The following is a 19,319-nucleotide window of genomic DNA, read 5'->3' as shown; positions in this document are numbered from 1 at the left end:
ATTCACGTTCTCTGGGCATCTAACACCACTACAGCTTTATTTGATAGCCATCAAATCATAGAATGGTTTGAGTTAGAAGGGACATGAAAGATATCTAGTTCAAACCCCCTGCTATAGGCAAGGTCCCTCTAGACCTGGTTGTATAGTTTGGCATCATTATCTCCATTAGTAAGTGTCATTTGTAACAGAAACTTGAAAGGCTTGAACAAGGGAAGATGGGTTTTGCACTATAGTAATAGGCATTTGCATCAGACTGCACAATCTCCAAAGGCCCCTTCCAACCTTAATTATTCTTTAGTTATCAATTGCCTCTGCAAGTGTCTGTAAGGTAACCAGTTTGATATGAGGTGGAAGGCATACAGATTTAACAAACCTCGGCACCACTCCTTGATACTTCAACAGTATAAAAACTGTAGGAAACATTGAATGTATTTGGAAAACGTAATGAGTTTTGTCCATCATGAATTCTTCAGGATCACGTACTTAAAAAAAAAAACAAAACCTCAACAAATCTCATCTCTGGAAGCTCTTGCCAAACTTAGACAAACATGGCCATTAATCTTGCTTCCATGTAGCACAGTGAACAACTAGAACCCATCTTATACAATTATGTGCTTAAATCCACACACACTTAGCCATCATAGGACTAACACTTGTTCTAGTCAGTGCATGACATGAACACATTTGTTTGCTATCAGGTAAGTTCTGAACTTACCTGAACTTTGCCAGTGCAGAGACTATTTGTGAGACCACATCCACGTAAGCTGTTTAGAACAACAACAAAACCCTTCATTCTAAATATTTGGTCCTTAAAACAATCTCTGAACTTTTCACCAATGCAAGCAGTCCCAAGATTTTCTGCAATGAATGCACAGAAAAAAAAGATCTGCTGCCAGGATTAGCAATGATATGAGAGGAAAAACACCACACAATGTAAAACAAAAATATTTTAATATAGTTACAGTGCTTAGGAGCACCTCAGGAACGTGGATGACACGTAGCAGCTATTTTTTTATTCCTTTCTGTGTTAATCATAGACACAAGCCGGAGTATTTCTGGGTGAACAAACTTTCCTGCAAAGCAAAAGAAAGAAAAAGATAATTAATGCCTTCATTTTTTTTTGTGCGTGTGAAAGGCTGGCAATGAAAGGTCAGCACCTAATGAATTCATAGTTATCGTTTTAGGAAAGACTGTTGTCCCATTTCATTCCAAACATGGAATAACTATTACAACTAGTTGTAAGTTCTTTGGAGGAGAAATGCCTACATCAACATTTTTGCTATGTTAAGACACTTAGGAGCTGACTACGACAATCCAATGCTGCATATCCTGCTGCAGGAAACCATTCCAATTACAAGAGCACTTACTTAGGAAATATTCTCTAAGCTCTACTGAGACAGTAGCTTATAGTTTAAGTTACTGAAGCAACAAAGATACCCTTTAAAAATGAAGCATTTTGGCTCCCCTGATGATGAAATTACAGTATTTTTCAGAGAACTCATTATTTCCCTGAGGAGTCACCCAAGGACTTGTCAGGGTCACTGCCTTTGGCAATCACTGGTTTTCTCCATATGCTTGTCTGTTTGATTTTTTCCATTACAAAATGAGTTGGAGTCAGTCTTCCCTTGGTGTTCAAATCCCTTGATAAAACCATGCCAACAGCTATTTTACCTGTATTTCCTTCTAATTTTCATGAGAAGCAGTAAGATAAAAAGCCGTACAATTGCATCTAGAACTCACTGAGCCGTTTCTCACAAACGTAACTTCACTAGTTCGTGAAACACTAATAAAATAGGAACAACTCTTCTCAGAGCACCAGGGAAGATTGAAGTTCCTTTTACACTCCCTCTAGTGATACAGGGAGATCCTTAAACATGTACTAGCGTAATGAAAACGGAGCTTCTCTCCAAGACTGGAGTGATGCAAAGAGAACTTAATGTAAATGAGATTCTGGTTCAATATGTACAGATAAGTGCAAGGTATTTGAATACTGCAGTATTTTCCCCAAAATACTTAGATTAGTAAAATAACTAATCCTGACTTGCTCTACATGCAGAAAAAAAAAATAAAAAATAAAAAATTCACAGAATCACAGAATGACCCGGGTTGGAAGGGACCTCAAGGATCATGAAGTTCCAACCCCCCTGCCTGGCAGGGCCATCAAACATACACATTTACTAGATCAGGTTGCCCAGGGCCCTGTCCAACCTGGCCTTGAACACCTCCAAGGATGGGGCATCCACAACCTCCCTTGGGAGCCTGTTCTAGGACATAACCACTCTCCTAGTGAAGAACTTCCCCCTAACATCCAACCTAAATCTTCCCTCTTTTAACTTAAAACCATTTCCCCATGTCCTGCTATTGTCAGCCCTTTTGAAGAGTTTACTCCTGGGAGTAAGTTCCCTTCAGGTATTGAAAGGCTGCAATGAGGTCACCCCGCAACCTTCTCTCTCCAGGCCTGGAGACAAGACCACAACTCCCTCAGCCTGTCCCTCATAGGGGCCGGTGCTCCAGCCCCCTGATCAAATGCTTTCGTGGCCCTCCTCTGGAACCCTTTCAAATCTTCTATGTCCCTTTTTTGTACTGAGGGCTCCACACCCTGGAACAGTACTCCAGATGGGGCCTCAACAAGAGCAGAAGTAGAGAGGTTTCCCTGCTGACCACCCCTCTCCTGATGGAGCCCAGGATCCCATTTGCTTTCTGGGCTGCCAGAGCACACTGCTGGCTCATGTTGGGTCTTTCATCCATCAGGACCCCCAGTTTGTATAGTTCATTTAGCAGAGGGAAAGAAAAATCCACAACCAAGAAACCACAAAAAGCTCACACACACAAGTGCCATACCAGCAGTTGAATCATAAAAATCCTGTAGTCTGCCAGGAGTGTTTTCCAGCTCTTCATACTCAAGCGCCTGCAGTATCATCTCACACTGATCCAACTGTTTTACAAACTTGGCTTCTGCAGTACACTGGTTTTCATATTCCTAAATTGATTTGCAGTTGTCAGAAAAAAAGCAACGTTATTCTGAAACAGAGTATTAGAAACTCTCCATCGATCTAGGATTTTTCATTAGTACAATATTCATGACAATTAACCCTTCCACTCTCTTTTCAAGAAGACTAGTCAGAGAAAACACTTAGATACATGCTAAATTTCTATTAAATCTAACAGGATTTAAGGACAAGAATTCCTCTGCATAATTCAACTTAAATATGTACCAAAGTGCTTTGCTGAATCAGGGAGGATATGGAGACAACCCTATCGGACAATTACATGAGTAGATTCCATTTAACAACATTTTCTATATAAAGATTTTTTTCAGTTGACAAAGGCTATGAATTCACCATGGTGTGTGTCTATGCATTACCATTACTTATTTCTAATGCCTATTTTACACTTTTCTTCACCATTTGGTATTTTCATAAGGAGTTGTTCTTTATGTTTTTCCTGTCACTTCCCTTTAATCTCTTTGGTCTAATCTGCCTGTGCCATTGCCTTTATCTCCCTCCTAGGAGAAGGATAAGGGACTAATTTATGGGTTTCCTTCCCTTCAGACTTTAAGGCCTTTAATATCTCTGCTATCTTTATCCTCTCTCCATTCACTGTCAGTATATATTTGTGAGTCATTCACATTTCTAGGCAACTGGAACAATTTTGCTGTCATCTGCTCCAGTGATGATTGCAGATAGGTTCACCTGTCTTTTCTAAATCTACTGCATTGAATTTGTTCTCTCTTCAATCGACTTTCTCCTGGCTTCAAAGCCAACTGCAGAAAAAGGTTTCTTTTTAAGAATCACAGAATCATTAAGGTTGGAAAAGTCCTAAAATCATCCAGTCCAAGTGTCCACTGACTACCAATATTGCCTGCTAAACCATATCCCTAAGTATCAGACCTCCATGTTTCTTGAACACCTCCATGGATGGTCACCACCACCCTGGGCAGCCCATTCTGCACAAGCTAGCAGCACTTTGGCACCCACAACAGCTCTGACCCATTCCTCATTGCCATCACCAATGATCAGAACAGAGGCTCAAGCCCACATCACATCCAGCTGTGCTTTCAGATGCACAGTCAGCTGTGCACAGCAGGTCCATGAACCAGAGCAAAGCAACTGCCAGAAGGGAGTCTTTCCTACTGACAAAAGAACACGGCAGGATGTTTTCATCACCTTGAGATAAGCCATAAAGACCCTAAGCTGCTATATGAATCCAGTGCATGTCATAAATTTGTATAATATCATAAATTTGTTTCTATAGCAAGAAAAAGAGATAGGAATAAACAGATTAACAATAACCTCATTCCGCATCTTAAGACAACCGTAGCTGTCATTCAGTGGCAAGATCCTGGTTTGTGATCCCTGTGCAGTCGAGCTCAGTTAATGAATGTGATGTGGTCATTTGTTTCTCTGGCATGCTGCTAGGAGCCTGTTTGCTTTTAAAACTTATTGTTTTACATCCGAAACTCAAAAACCCAGATTTTGATAGATAGCCATATTTGATTCATTCACTACTCTACTTGAACTTGCATGGCGTGTTAGGTTTTCAGTCTCATTTTGATCACTATTTTAGATCGTCAATTTCGTCCACCAAACAAGGATGCTCTATGTTGGTTATTCTATTCCTCCTTTCAAGCTGATCTTAGCCTTGTGTTTTAGACTGTTTAAATACAGCAGGTTATTTTCCTAAACCTACTTATTTCTGTCCTTTTGTGGCTTTTTTTTTTTGGCCACTGAAAAGAACAACTTTTCTTGGCAGCATTACAAACGACAGCTTCAGGAGAAAGAGAACTATGGCTGTTCGCTTGCAAAACTGTCCCACATCCAGCAATTATCTGGGAGCATAACCTGCTACTGATCTTTGTGTCACGCAGCCCACCAGGTCTTATTCATACCTCAGCTTACATTAACCTCAAGAAGCTTCAGCTATTATACATGCAACTGTGCACAGTGCTTAAATAAACACTTAATTTTGCTTCCCCACAGGTGTTTTAGAATGCAAAATAAGAGCATACTTTGAAAAAGAGTAACGGGTCTTTCAAGCACTGCAGCCTGGCTGCTGAAGTGACTCTTGTGATTTTGCTCTTGAAAGTAAAGAACAGGACAGAGCTAAGTGTGCCAACTCGTTTACTTCAGTGTTTTCTCAAACACACTCTGAATCCAACCAAGAAATGAAAATACACCATAGGTGCCTCCTTTTACTGCTTCCCCCACCATCCTACAGATATGAGGGCTGCTCACCAAGGCAGCACAAAGCAGCACTCCTCTCACAGCTGAAAGGGTGTAGGGGCAGAGCTGAGGGCTGAGCAGTACAGAAGAGCATGGGATAAGAGCTCAGCAGATCTTGTCCCAGCCACTGTTCAAATGTGGGTTGTAGCTTTCTTCACTCATTAAAAAACAAAGACCCAGCAGCTCTGGTTGGCTAAGAGCAGCATATCACAGCCTGTGACTGCAGGCTGCCTTTTTTGCCTTTCTTTTTAAAGAGCACCTAGTTTTTCCACTTAAAATCTAATATACACATATGGTCCTTCTATGTTACCCTAACTGTTATGAAAGTTACGCTCATGCTGCTACACTGGAGACAGAACGCCAATACGTTATCCTGAAGGTAGAGAACAAAAGATCGATACCATGTACGTTATATTATGGTTACTGAGAATGGTAGAAAGTTAAAAGGCAAAAGAACTGACCGCATACTGAACCAGCTCCTATACAACAGAAGCCTAAATCAATGAAAAATAATAAGCAAATGAAATTCTGTAAGTCTAAGCTTACCCATCATGTTATAGCTTTCTAAAGAAGAAGGAACCAGTGTTTACTGGTAAAGTAAACAGAAAGAGGCTAACAGGCTACTCTCAATTTTATTAAAGGATTGAAAGAATGCAAACTTACCTCCCAGAGTTCATAGATTTCTTTTTTGAGGTCCTCTGATAAAAGCTGGGTCAGTTGTCGCATAGCAGCCTGAAAAATAGAGCCAGAGTACCTTTTTATCATCTGTTTTGAAGAATTGATTATTGTTACTACGTCTGTAGAAGCATACAGTACTTAATATACTTAAAAGTGCGTATGTACATGAAAGCCACCAGAGGAACGGGAGACCACTTGGTAGAGGATCTTTTCTAAGACTGCTTAAGTGAATATAAATACAAAACAACAACAACACAACCTAAAATTCATTCAGTATCTTAAAGATACTTAAGAAATCCATAAAGATGCCCAGAACAGAACAGGCAAGTCACATACAAAATCTGCCATCAATTACCAGATCTGCCTTCCAGGTTTAACAAGCAGAGGCAACATCTGAACTTAGATGAACTGTGCCTATAACAAGACAGTTTCAAAATACAGACTCCTAGTGCGGACAAGCAACAGAATCACAAGAGCTGGAAGGGACCTCTAGAGGTCTCAAGTCCAAATCCCCTGCTAAAGCAGGCACCATAAAACAGGTCACATAGGTAAGCACCCAGACAGATCTTCAGTATCTCCAAAGAAGGAGATCCACAACTGCCCTACGCAGCTTCTTCCATTGCTCTGTCACCCTCACTGGAAATAAGTTCTTCCACATATTTGTGTGGAACTTTTTGTGTTCAAATTTTTGGTCATTACAGAATCACAGAATTGTAGGGATTGGAAGGGACCTCCAGAGATCATCGAGTCCAACCCCTCTGCCAAAGCAGGCTCCCTACACCACGTCGCACAGGTAGGCATCCAGGCAGGTCTTGAATATCTCCAGAGAAGGAGACTCCACCACCTTCCTGGGCAGCCTGTTCCATTGCTCCTTGTCCTGTCACTACACACCACTAAGAAGAAGCTGGCCACATCCAATTGCCTCCTGCGCTTTAGATATTTATTAATATCACTCAGATCCCCTCTCAGTCTTCTCTCTACACTGAACAGACACAGGTCTGTCAGCCTTTCCTTGTATAGAAGATGCTCCAGGCCCTTTATCATATTTGTCACTCTCTCCCAAACTCCAAACTTGCAGCTAGCACATTTCCACTAGTAGGGATGAGGACAGCTACCTATTGTCAGGTAGGTGATATAACATAAGCCTTTTGATAACCCACCTAATGCTCTGCAGGAATAAAGCGCAGTGCTGCCAGACTGAGATACCATCTGTTCGGCAATCAAAATTGTGGGAGGTTTAACACAGAATCAAACCGGTGGTATAATCAAGTAAACAGAAATTGTTCTGCATGCTCTTTGTGTTCTCTCAGCTAACCAGCCTTATTTCTGAGCAATTTCAACAATCTTCTTAGTAACACTTAGGGCTGCTACTGCAACAATCAATATCACAGGCAAAGACAAAGGTTTTATACCATGATTGTTACTCCACTTGAAATACAGGATGCACACAATATGGCTGAGCTGATTCAGCTGCTCCCCAACACCACAATGCCTAACCCTTAGTGGAACTAGGATATTAATGCACAAAGGCAGACCAACTTTAGAACCAGTAAAGGGAAAAAAAGAACATTCAACAGCAAATTGATAATCACAGAGTCACAGAATCGTAAGTTTGGAAGGGACCTCTTGAGAATATCAAGTCCAACTCCCCTCCCCCCCCCCCAAAAAATTCAGGTCTGTTTAATGCTTCATCCTGTTTACCACTGAATCAACAGAAAAGAACTAATAGAGTTAAATGGAAGCAGCAGATGCAAATACTGAAGAAAAAAAAACAAAACAAATTTAGACATCAAATCATCTTTTCACTGCCTAAATACAAATGAGACATCTGACCATGGGTGATGAAGCAACCTTTGGAGGCTTTGGGGAAAGAGATTTTGTTGTTGTTGTTCAGGGTAAGAGCACACTATAGATAGTGCACTGAAGAAGAGAAATAACAAAACTAGTCTCTTAAGATAGTACTTCAAGAATGCTGAATGCTGCTTTGATCATTAAGTTCCACTTCCTTAGCAAAAGGCTTACTCCTACAATTAGCCATAACCCCTCATTCCCAAGTTTTAAGCAGGTATGCATAAAAGTGAGGAAAAAAAATAAATCACTGCAACATTTTTTACACTCTTTGAAGCATTAACTGTGGCCTCCAAAGGAATTCCAAGGCATCGTGCTGCCCTCTAGCTGTGACTGAAGGAACAGCTTGCATTTTATTCAACAGCAGATCAGAAACAACAGGCCAACAGTCTGGACATGTACAAGGCCAAAAATAAAAGGCTGGACAAAAGAACTATCTCAGGCAACCAAATCTCCAGCCACTGCAGGAGTTAAGTGAATACTATGAAGATTACTTCAAAAGTTTTCCTTCTGTAACCTTGTTACACATTAAAAAAGCATTGAAAACCTTGGTTGTTTGTAACAAGTTTGTGCAATGTCAGTTACAGCATAAAGATGTTGAAACGGTCTCTTCATTAGCACCAGTGCATTTAAAACATGCCAAGCACTTTGCAGCTACAGTTTCACAGCTGATGTGCATACCTCTTCTCTCCTGTGTTTCTCCTCCTTTGAAACGTTGTCTGCAGGAGCAATGTCTCCAACAATGCATTCAGCCATATCATGAACCAAAGCTAATCGTATGCATCTGGCAAGAAACAAAGACAAAATAATTAAGCTTTCAGAATTTTAGGTTATTTGTTTTTATTCATAAAGTTAAGAGGATATACAATTTATTCCTTCACATATATAAGTACTCTTTTTAATTTTATACAGCGTTTTTTACTACTTTGTTAAAGGAAGTGGATTTCACTTAGACATGCTTTAAATTCCCAATTTCTACCTAATGCTACTTGTAAGTAGAGATTTAAGTATAAAGATTGCTTGTACAAGAGCATACCATTCGGAAGTAAGGTACTTCATCACCACAACGTCTCTCAAAGCCAAGCATATAAAGCCAACTACATTATATGCTTCCCATTATCCTCATAACAGTCAGAATGTAATCTGATTGCAACCACTCCAGATTCAATCCATGCAACAAAACATGCTCACAGCTAAATAGCTATGTCAGTATATAACAGAACCATCAAGAAAGTCTTCACTATTCTCATCAGCTCCTGAAGTGATACACCAAACACGACCCCAGACTGACAACTAATTCAGTGCTGATTATGTTCTCTCTTCTACACTGTGTTACTGAAGAAGCTCCCAATTGCTACTGTTAACTCAGTACTACTGAGTTACACAGCTACTGTGTCCAAATCCACACAGCATATGTCCCCACCTCTGTTGTCCATAGCATCAAACTGCTTTTAACTGAATTCATTCAGCTTGCTTACTTTTGGCTTGAGAGACAGCCAGCTCAGAGACACAGCACTCCGATTTTAGTGACAAAAAGCTTTTGCCTCCTTCACCCTTCCTGGTAAAACAGCAACCTGCTCAGAGCATGGAGGGAAAAAAATCATAGAATCACAGAATCATTAAGATTGGAAAAGTCTGCTAAGATCATCAAGTCCAACCCCCAACCCATCCTCACCATGCCCACTAACCATATCCCTCTCTGCCACACAGTTCTTGCATGCCCCCACAGACAACAACTTGACCACCACCCTGGGCAGCCTGATCCAATGCACTCTCACTTTTTTGGAAATTTTTCCTAAAAGATGTGGAGAAAACATTCCAAACACCTCCAGCGTGCTCCAAACACTCCCAGCACGAGTTGTTCCAAGCACTGCGCTCACAGCCATGATAACCTGAGGTAGTCTCACCTGTCTTTGTTAAGGCTTTTGTCTTCGGTCACCAACGCCATCATTGCCATCCTGTACATATGATCTGACACGCTCTCTGGCTTTGCCACGTTCCTGTACACCCATCCTGTCCGCGGTACTCTCTGGGTGAAGACAGTAAGGCAGTCACTTAGATGTCGCAACCTTATGTTTTGAAGGATACCGCTTTAGAGGGCACACAGGCCGCCCCAGAAGCAGGCCTCTGTTTTCAGCTGTACCCTCTAGGGCCCCGCATCAGCTCGGCCCGACGAGCCCGACTCCCAGCGAGTCACCCCGGCGGCCCTACCCGGGCCCCGAGGCGCACCCACCGCCACAGCAGGGAGTCCCCTTCCCCCGCACAGCCGCCCCAGCCCCACGCCCCCCGGCCGAGCGGCCCCGCACCTACCTTGAGCTGCCCCAGCAGCCTCAGGAAGGGCAGCAAGCCGCCCCCAGCAGGCCCAGCCGCCATGCCCGCCTGGCAGCCACCGCCCGCTCCCTATCCTCCTCTTTCTCCTCCTCTTTCTCCTCCTCCCTGCCCGGCCTCCTGCCGTGTCACCACAGTCGGGCCCGCCCCCAAAGCCAGACAGCGGCCTGGAGTAGGGGCGGGCTTAAAGTGCGGGCGGGGAGTCCTTCATCAAATTGCTAAATTACTTCGCTATCTGTAGCTTTTCAGAATGTGTTGTGATAAAGGTTTAAATGTGGTGATTAAATACTGTTTGCAGAGAAGAATGCCTGCTGTTTGTCAGATATCAACAAAGTGTCTTTGTTTTTGCTCCTATATATACTTCAACACACTTCTGGATTAATAATAAAGCCCAAATGCGTTTTGGTAATCATTTAAAAACTACCTTGCTGCAATAAACAAGGGTTATAGACCAGGAAAGTCATCAGTTTTCCATTTGTACGTGATTGTAGAGATGCTGCAGTCTGGCCTCCCTTGTGAATGCAGATCTGATCTGTTAGAGATTTGTTCCAAAAGCTTTCAAAACCACTCAAAAGAAAAAACTTGCATCTTTTCTCTGGGTTAACTGCCTTGAAAATGAATAATGTCCTCCTTGGACCTCCCAAACCACTTCTGGCCTTTGCTCATTGTGCTCATTGTTCCATTGCCTACTACCAGGAAGAGTTTAATTCTGTGATATTTGTAAACTCCTTCAGCTAGCTGTAGGCTGATGCTCTGTGATCCCTTAAGTTCTTATCAGACAGTACAAGAACCAGCTCCCTCAGCCTGTTCATCTTGGTAGACCTTCATACCTCTTGGACTGGAGAAGCACCAATCTGGTACCAATGGAAGGGCCTATTCTGCCCTAAGTGCAGAGCCATGCATTTCTCCAGGAACTTCTTAAGGCTTCTTTCCACTTAATCCTTAGGTTTCTCAAAGGCCCTCAGAATTGGAGCTCTACTGTTTAGTATGTCAGCCACCTACCTTAGCCTTATCTAAAAATAAGCTGAGGGTACATCCTGTCCATGTTTTTGATGACAATAAAGAACCACATAGGGTCTAGTATTCCCCCCCCCCCCCCACACCCCTAGAGAATTCAGCTTGTTGTCAGCCTTCAGGCAGATTATCAAGGATCAGTTGCTACCCACTGAGCCCAGCAGTCCAGACAGTTTCCCATTCATCTAATAGCAATGTTCATGTTATATTTCCTCAGCATGAGAGTGAAAATGCTGTGAGAAATGATTTCAGAAGTTGTACTGAAGTCAAAATCTATTATATCTGCTTCTTGCTCCTCCATGTAGCCAGCTATTTCATCATAGGACGTAATCAGGTTGGTGAAGTGTTATTTGTCCTTCATCAATCCATACCAGCTGTTCTTGATTGCCTTCTTGTTCCTCACAGGTCTCTTTCCACTAGAGCTTCATCAACTTTCTTAACATATCTTGCAGTCTTGGTGGCTGCAAGCTGAATCTTTCTGGTTTCTGAACAGTTCTCAGTTACCTTCTGAACTCAGGCAATCATAAAAATATCAGAGACTTTCATTTTCATTTTAAACAAGGTGCTGTATCTAGTTCACCAGCACTATTTTTAGGGGTAGCTAATAGCAGATACTTTGTCTTTTAACCCTCTCTAAAGGTTTCAGTGCAGATGTTTAGAATATGTATCTCTTTAAACTGAGTAACTCACTGGCTTTTGCAGGATCTTTAACAATTCTTTAACATGGACAAAGCTTGTACAACACCGAGGAAGGAGCTTTGGTTTTCAGTTTTGATTAATCAGTTTGCCACTGGTGTCCTTCAGATAAATTTTTGGAATCAATTCTTCTGTGACATTAATAAGGCTGGCTCACAATCCCCAGCCTTGACTGTCCATTTAGTTTAGAGAATGCTATCAAAATCAACATGCCTGCTCACACAATTTGGTTTTCTATTGCACTTAAGATCTCTGCTCTATTTGAAGCCTTTGGAGACCTGAAGTTTCCAACGACATTTGGAAGAGCAGTACATACATTAAAACATATTGTTTATGTGGAAGAATTGTGCCTGCGACATATACATTATGCAGCAGTTGTAATTCTTTTCAATTTGTAGGCAAACAGACCCCCTTTAATTACAAAGGTTTTCTGTCCTATTATTCTGGAACTGCACCAAAGGTACGAGTATTCCCAAGTACTCATCATATTCATCACATGTAGTGTTAAATATATAGAAAAGAGCAACAAATTCTGGATGCCCAGCTCCTTGCAATTGTAATCTGCTTTATTAAATTATTATTTAGTTAAGAAACGTTAGCAAGGATGTTCCAAGTCTCTCAGCAGGATATTAAGACGATATTAAGGCTTAAGTCTCAATCTTCCATCAGTATCAGAAGACTTTTTTTTCCCTATCTTTCTCTGCAGCAGGTGCAATTCATAAGGAGAAATGCCCAACCGCCCTACTGCCGCTGAGTAATTAGTATTTAGCAGCAGGAGATGGCGCACTTGGCCCACACATCTCGACTTTAACCACGTTTGCTGCTACCGAGCGCCTGGTTAAAAGTGTGTTTTAAAGCCTTTAAGAAAAAGCACTGAGGGAAAGAAGATGTTTTACATACTTTGTACTGTAATACGAAAATCATCTCTACAAACGCCAGATGGCTGGCGACAGAATCTTTAGCCACTTTCAAGGTGAATCTTAATCACCTTGAGCTTTTCTCAGCATAATGCCAGCCATAGAGCTTGACATTTTGAAAACTCTTGTGTGTTCTGCCAATATGGACTTGGAAAGCCTCACACTGGTGAAATACCTTGAGAAAATATTTTAATTGATTGGATTCAGTTGTTACTTTCTGACAGAAAAAAAAGAAAAGGTGTGTAGCTCACTAGAGGCAGTAGGATGATTATGTATCACAGACCCAATAAGCAGGAGGTGATCTCCAACATCATTTATGGAGTTTTCCCTGCTGTGGCTCTGTGCTTCAGGGTGGCTGTGCTCTGCCAGCCACCTGCACAAGCTGGGGAACACTGCAGGCTAGAATCAGCTATTGCTAGCACAGGTGACCTGTAGAGAAATGTTCTCCTTGTTGCTGTTGTAGAACATCTTCATGTTTTTGTGATTTGAGAAGACATTTTCTGTCTGAATCCTTAGGCCGAGCCCATCTTTGTGCAGACGTAACAGATCCAAGGAACTGGGAGCAGAACTTTAGAACTGCATATTTAACAGGAGGGGAGGGGAAAAAATAGCAGTTTAAAAGCAAATCAATCTTACATGAACAGAACGTTTCAAATGTGAAAAGGCATCTGAATTAGAGGATTAGGTCACGCCACCTGATTAACATCATTTGATCTTCAGCTATTGAAAAGTCACTGGACTTCTCAGACAGTGGAAGCATTCAAACATTAAATGAAACCACAAGCCTGGCTTAGGAAAAAAAAACCTACTAAACTGAAAACAACTTGCCTTGCTTCAGTAATTGTCTTTTTCTCTCTGCTGCTGGGGGACGCATCCAAATCAGGATTTAGAAATCCCCTGCATTTCAGTATAACAAAGGAGGGAGGCAAAACTGAATGAGTGCACCTCAGATGTTACCTGAGAGAGGCATACAGAATGTGAAAATTGCCTTGCTCTGCCACATCATATTCATTTCTTGTTTTGAGATAGAAGAAATATACTCGAGGATCTCTTTTTTGTTTGTTTTCTTTGTAATACCTTCACTGTTGTCTGCCCTTTTAATTGTTTTTAGGAGGCAGAAGAAATAAAGAAGCTCCCTCTGGATCACAAGATCCACCGAGAGCCTGAGAGGTATCCCCTGACAAGATTTGATAAGAAAGCAAGAGAGAAAGGGAGTTATAATCACCTTTGTTTATTTTCTAAAGTTGTATTTGTTTTAACTTGAATGACTAATAAGCATTTTTAATGAAGTAAACTTTGGGTAAAGTTTAACTTTAGCTTCAGAGCCACTAGCAAAATCATAACAGACCAAACTTGATCTTCTAGAATTCTCTGAGGGAAAGCAAGATGAAAGGAACATTTATATGATATAATTATGCCCTTTGACATTGAATACACCAAGAACAACAAGAAATCACATGTAGAAAAAGAATCTGCTGGCTACCTCTCATTTCTTTTCTGTTAAAAAGCATATTCTGTTTTCACTTATTATACTTCAGTGAGTTTTGAGGGGATTTTTACAGTCCCTTGCTACTGTCAACAGTTAGTAAAGTAAATAGCAAGCAGATCAAAACTAAAGAATTTATTTCCTGTCTCTAATGTCCTGATGGTTACTTTGCTCAAAGGGCTTTTCTTTGCTCCTTAGAAAGTATTAACCAGTATACACAAAGATTATTTCTCTCTCTATTTCTTTCGTAATTAAAAACAAAACCAAAAAACCCAATCATTTAAGGGTTATGATATTGTTGCAGTTGTTCTATCAGGAGCAAAGCAGTATTTAAAAGCAGTGAATATTCTTGTTTGTCCCTGTTTCCCAAGTCAAGCTTTTAGGTACTGCATGTCCATATAATGAGCATATACATTCTGCTTAAAGCTTGCTTCGTTTTCAGCAGTCTTCCAATTGCCAGCCAAGTCAGTCCCTGCTTAGTTTTCAGAATCAGATGTGATCAGGCATAAAACAATGTAAAAAAAAAACCAATAATAATAAATAAACCCTCAAAGGCACTTTGAATTGTAGTGTCACATTTCATTTCATTCACTTATTTATTTCTGATGACGTAGGAAAAAGAATAAAATGGAAGTTTTATCACAGCTCCGCTTCCTGTTGAGTTCCCCCACCCACCCTTATTACTGTGAGCAACATATTTCAAAATAAAGGCACCCTGACTTGTTTGTTATTTTAGGCTCTGAGAAAAAGGTCAGACTGGGAACACTGTCCAAATATATGCCTCCAGCACCATTAAGGACCTGTAAGCACACTTATCTCCATTTGCATCTCCTCTTCCAGGGAGAGTTCGTGATACCACTCAGATTTGCATATACACAACCATATCTGCTGATGCATCTTTGCAGGACCTGAATCTGCTTCATTCCTGTTGGTTCTCACACAGGGAGAGGAGCTGCAGCCTCACTTCCCCCCTACTGCTTGGCTATTATTTGGCAGACTAGGGAGTGCCTGCCTCTGGGTCTGCAGCCCCGAGGCCACTGTGTCCCACTGTGGGGCTATGGGCTGGAGGGAGACTGCTAAAGGCACAACCCGTAGCAGCAGCTCAGGGCTGTGGCTCCTCCTCTTTCATGTGACTGATGCATCTCGTGTGTTAATAAAAAATAAAAATCCATTTGCTATTTTTGTGCAAATATTTGAGCTCCTCAGATATCCCAGAAAGAAACACACCAGCTCCAGGCATTCTCTTGCTAATCCAAGGAAACCTTTTGCACGGACCTCTGCTTTCTAACCTGAGACAGGCTTTAATTATCCATTATTTTGTCTTCCTCTCTGTGAGCCTCCAGCTGAATGCATTGTGCCACCCAGCACATTAGTCAATCATCACAGCTTATGAAGCGCTCTACTCTACATCTTGGCTTCGGTGTCATTCATGTGCACCGAATGGAGACAGCACGCAGTTTCAAGACGCTGGGCAGATTTAAGCATGCTTGGGCCTGTCTGCCTGAATAGTAAATAGCATTGCTGACATTTAAGCCGCACATGGCTTGATGTTAGGTCAAACAAAAATGTCACACTATAATCACTTTTTAAATAGCTGTTTCCGGCTCAGTTAGTACTGTATAGTTCCAGAAAAGAAAGCACTTACAGGCTGACAGACAGAAAGAGGAACCGTCTGCATAGGATGTTTGCCTAATCCCATCCCTGCTCTTGCCTGTCAGACTTGGAGGCTTAGTTTGTTTTTCAAAAAAAATCTGTGTATACAGTTTAATGCCACCGCACTTTTCAGCTGGGCAGACTCTAAAGACAACTGGTGAATCAGTTCAGGGAGCGCCTTTGATGTAGTGTGAGGGATCTGGGCAGCCTGTGAGGTACCGGGCCCTCAGCAGCCCCTGGCGCCAAGGCTGTGTCGTGGTGCAAGGTCAGGGCACTGCTGAGGTGCTGCTGCTTGGAGGGTAGTTAGAGGTAAAATCCTAATGAGCTCTGACAGCAGAAAATGTGAGGGTTCTCACATTCCTGAACACCACTCCTTCAATTAGTCTCTGCCTCTGAAACACCCTGTAGAGGATGTGGACCACAGGGGAAGCCATACAAGACTTCCTCTCCCAGCCACCTCAGCACCGTGGCTGAAATTAGATGGTGTGATTGCCTCCATACCATTTAAGTGAGGCTCTGCCATCCTGCCTTGTCCTAAATGGCTCCCATCATCCCTGCAGCTGTGGCTGGCCATGGCACACAGCAGTGCTCTCCAGGGCCAGGTCTCCTGACCAACCACACAGGGCAGTGTGTTGGAGCAACCCGCGGTAGGGCTGAGATGTGTTGCGTGGCTTTCCTCTCCATGGCTTAAAAGTGTCTGGAGGGAATACCTGCACCCTGCCACCTGAAAGCATGCCAAGGCTGCTCCTTCTTGTCACTTTTCCTGCTCCCCCTAAGTCTGACAGATGAAATTCTATCCACCTGTACTATTTGTATGTTGTGCTACTAACCTTCCTCAGGGTTGTGAGGAGTTTGCTGCAGGGCAACAGAAGGCAGTAATCAGAAGGTGACAGCAGTTCCACAACATGTAACACATCTAGAAGGCAGAGCATGAATTTTCAGCAAAGATCAATGAATATGATTGGTCTTTTAGCCCAGAGAGCTAAAAGAACTGTGGAAACCCAAGAGGGAACAAAGCAGTCTACCAGAAAAGAAGCCAACCTTTTTTGGCTTTCAGTATAACCTTGGTGGCACCAGTCTGAGCTCATCAACATGGAAACTTCCTGCTAGGTTGATTTTCCTCAGTATTCTGAAGCAATGTGCACTCTCTTCTTTCAGAGTCAAAATGCAAGTTTACTCCTGTAATATCATATTTCCAAGCTGCATTTGGCCATTCAGCAGTGAATCTTCACAGATTCCTTTTTTCACATCATAGTTTCAGAGTGTAGTGTCTACAGTCTAATCACATAATAACAAATGTGGTAGATAAGTAAAATTCTTCCACTTTCAGCTTGCAGAAGATAAGCTTTTGCCGAATGTGGTCGCAGAATACAGGGCACTATGGAGGGGGAGCTGAGAAAAATATTGTAGCCTCCAAGAGATAGGGCACGATGAGCTTTTGTTTACAGCTATCTTAGATTTCTTAATACAGAAGTAACTTTGGTTATACCTCAAATTTCTATCAGCAAATCCTTTTCTTTTTGGCACAGTTTAACATCTGGGAATGACTGCACTTAGCCACACACATGAAGGTGAATAGTTGCACTGAAAAACAAATGTTGTGATTTGTGATCTTATGTGATACAGATTAACTGACCAGGAGAATTTAGACAGGGGAACAGAAAAGGCATCCCTGGTGGTTCAGGCACAGACTTTTAAAATATGAGTTAACACTTTGTTTTGAGCATTTATTTTATTTTTTTTTTTTCTGTTAAATAACACAGTGCAGGTAGGAGTGGGGGAAAGGGAAATGGGCTTCTTGCATTACATTTTCAATGATCTTTAAGATGAAATGACTGTGAGCATGAGCTTTAGTTGTTCAGCCCATCACACCTGAGTGGGCTCAAGTTTAGCTAGTCTAAGTGCTTCATATGCTCTGCTGGTTGCATACTCACAGCAAAACTCTCCTGGCTTCATGTATGCCAGGTGTATGCCAGGAAGATGTATTTGATGGCATGGGACACAGATTATCTCACCATTAGGCTGTACTGTACTGTGACTACTTAGCAATGGCAGTTTTGTTATGTGTTACATGTAAAATCAGACCTCACATCCAAGTTTTCACTAGATGATCAAAATCTGTGCAATGACTCTATACAAATGTGAATAAACATATATAAACGTGTGTGAGGAATATTTTTCTTTTTAAACAGTGCTGCAGTGTGTCTGTAGCTAACTAAAACATGGGATAATTATTCAGTCAACTTCTCTGTCTGTATTTATGCAGATTCACCTTAGGCACAGTTGTTTTGTAACAGCTTCCAAGCTTGGTGAAACCAGTAGAAAGATGAGAAGTGATTTTGTTGGGTATCACATCAAAAATTCTAGTGGTACAAGAATCGAACTCCATATTCCTTTGTGTTGTGGATACAAAAATTTTCAATGCTGGTGTCTTCCAAGACATAATATGTATCACCCCTGTGTGTCACCGTTAAAAAGAGAGGAACTTCCCATAAGCTGCTGTTTAAATTATAAAAAATCATGCTAGAATGAGAAATAAAAATGTTAACTTTTTCTACCTTTTGCTTTGCTGACTCCACATTCTTTAGCTATATGTAAAAAATTATGGAAGGATTTTATGAAGTGCTTCTTTACACCACAATTTTACTGTTTCTTTGCAAGTGAATCATAAATCCTCAGAAAATGTTAAAGCTAAGACGTGTAGCCATGCACCATTGAAACATTCAGGGATTTTTCAGTATTATGAATTGTCTTCTGCAGCAGGTCTGAGGTACCATTTCATTTCATATCCCTTATTTTTCATTTGGGAAATCAAATACTGTAATATTGACTTGGATTTCTGTTGTACAGAAAAATATAGACTTTAACTTACATGCTTTTTAACCATACTCAAAAGGTCTTCTTTTTCTTTTTTTCCTCAAAAAAAACCAAACAATCCTTCATTTGAATACTTCAGTATACAGTCTCCAATTTCTTGACTATTGTTTATATTTTCATGCATAGTTATAAACAGTTTGCAAGACTGTGTGGACAGATATGAAGAGTAGGCTTTTTTTGTGAACTGCACGTGTCTCATAGGCTTTTTGGCTGAGTACATTGGTGGGGTCTCATATATACATACCTTCCTGTGCGTGCTTCCTATTCTGCTCTGTGAGAATATCTATTTTGCTTTTTATTGTTTTGCTGAGTGTAAAATTACTGAATGTTTTCATAAGCACTGGAGAAATGTTCCTGTCACAGAGCTCTCTGAAAGTGAAGTGGCAATAGCAAGTGGACAAAGACTCAAGAAAGCATTTAAGGACTGGTGGTAGTTGCAACATCTCAGTGCAAGGCACTCTGATAAACTGCCATGCAAAAGTGTTCCCTTATGGTGCACTGACAGGTTTGTGTTGGTGACATTAGGAAGAAGATAGCAAGGCTCAAATGATGATTCAACATGAAAAATATTCATGGCTTTTTGGCTATTTGGAGGAGGAT

General features: G+C 41.4%; 1 protein-coding gene across 1 annotated transcript; it reads right to left on the bottom strand.

Moving 5' to 3' along the window:
- Positions 1–934: 934 nt before the first annotated feature.
- Positions 935–10,247, bottom strand: HDDC2 (HD domain containing 2). Its single transcript, XM_015858794.1, has 6 exons — positions 10,059–10,247; positions 9,656–9,777; positions 8,430–8,532; positions 5,886–5,954; positions 2,842–2,980; positions 935–1,073 (listed from the first exon to the last, which is right to left on the bottom strand). The coding sequence occupies exons 1-6, from the start codon at positions 10,119–10,121 to the stop codon at positions 979–981; spliced, it is 591 nt and encodes a 196-aa protein (XP_015714280.1). The 5' UTR covers positions 10,122–10,247; the 3' UTR covers positions 935–978.
- Positions 10,248–19,319: the final 9,072 nt, after the last annotated feature.

The sequence above is a fragment of the Coturnix japonica genome, chromosome 3 (genome assembly GCF_001577835.2).
Source record: "Coturnix japonica isolate 7356 chromosome 3, Coturnix japonica 2.1, whole genome shotgun sequence".
In the NCBI taxonomy this organism is placed as follows: Eukaryota; Metazoa; Chordata; class Aves; order Galliformes; family Phasianidae; genus Coturnix; species Coturnix japonica.
Note: the sequence above shows the minus strand (reverse complement) of the source record. Positions and strands in the feature narration are given on the sequence as shown.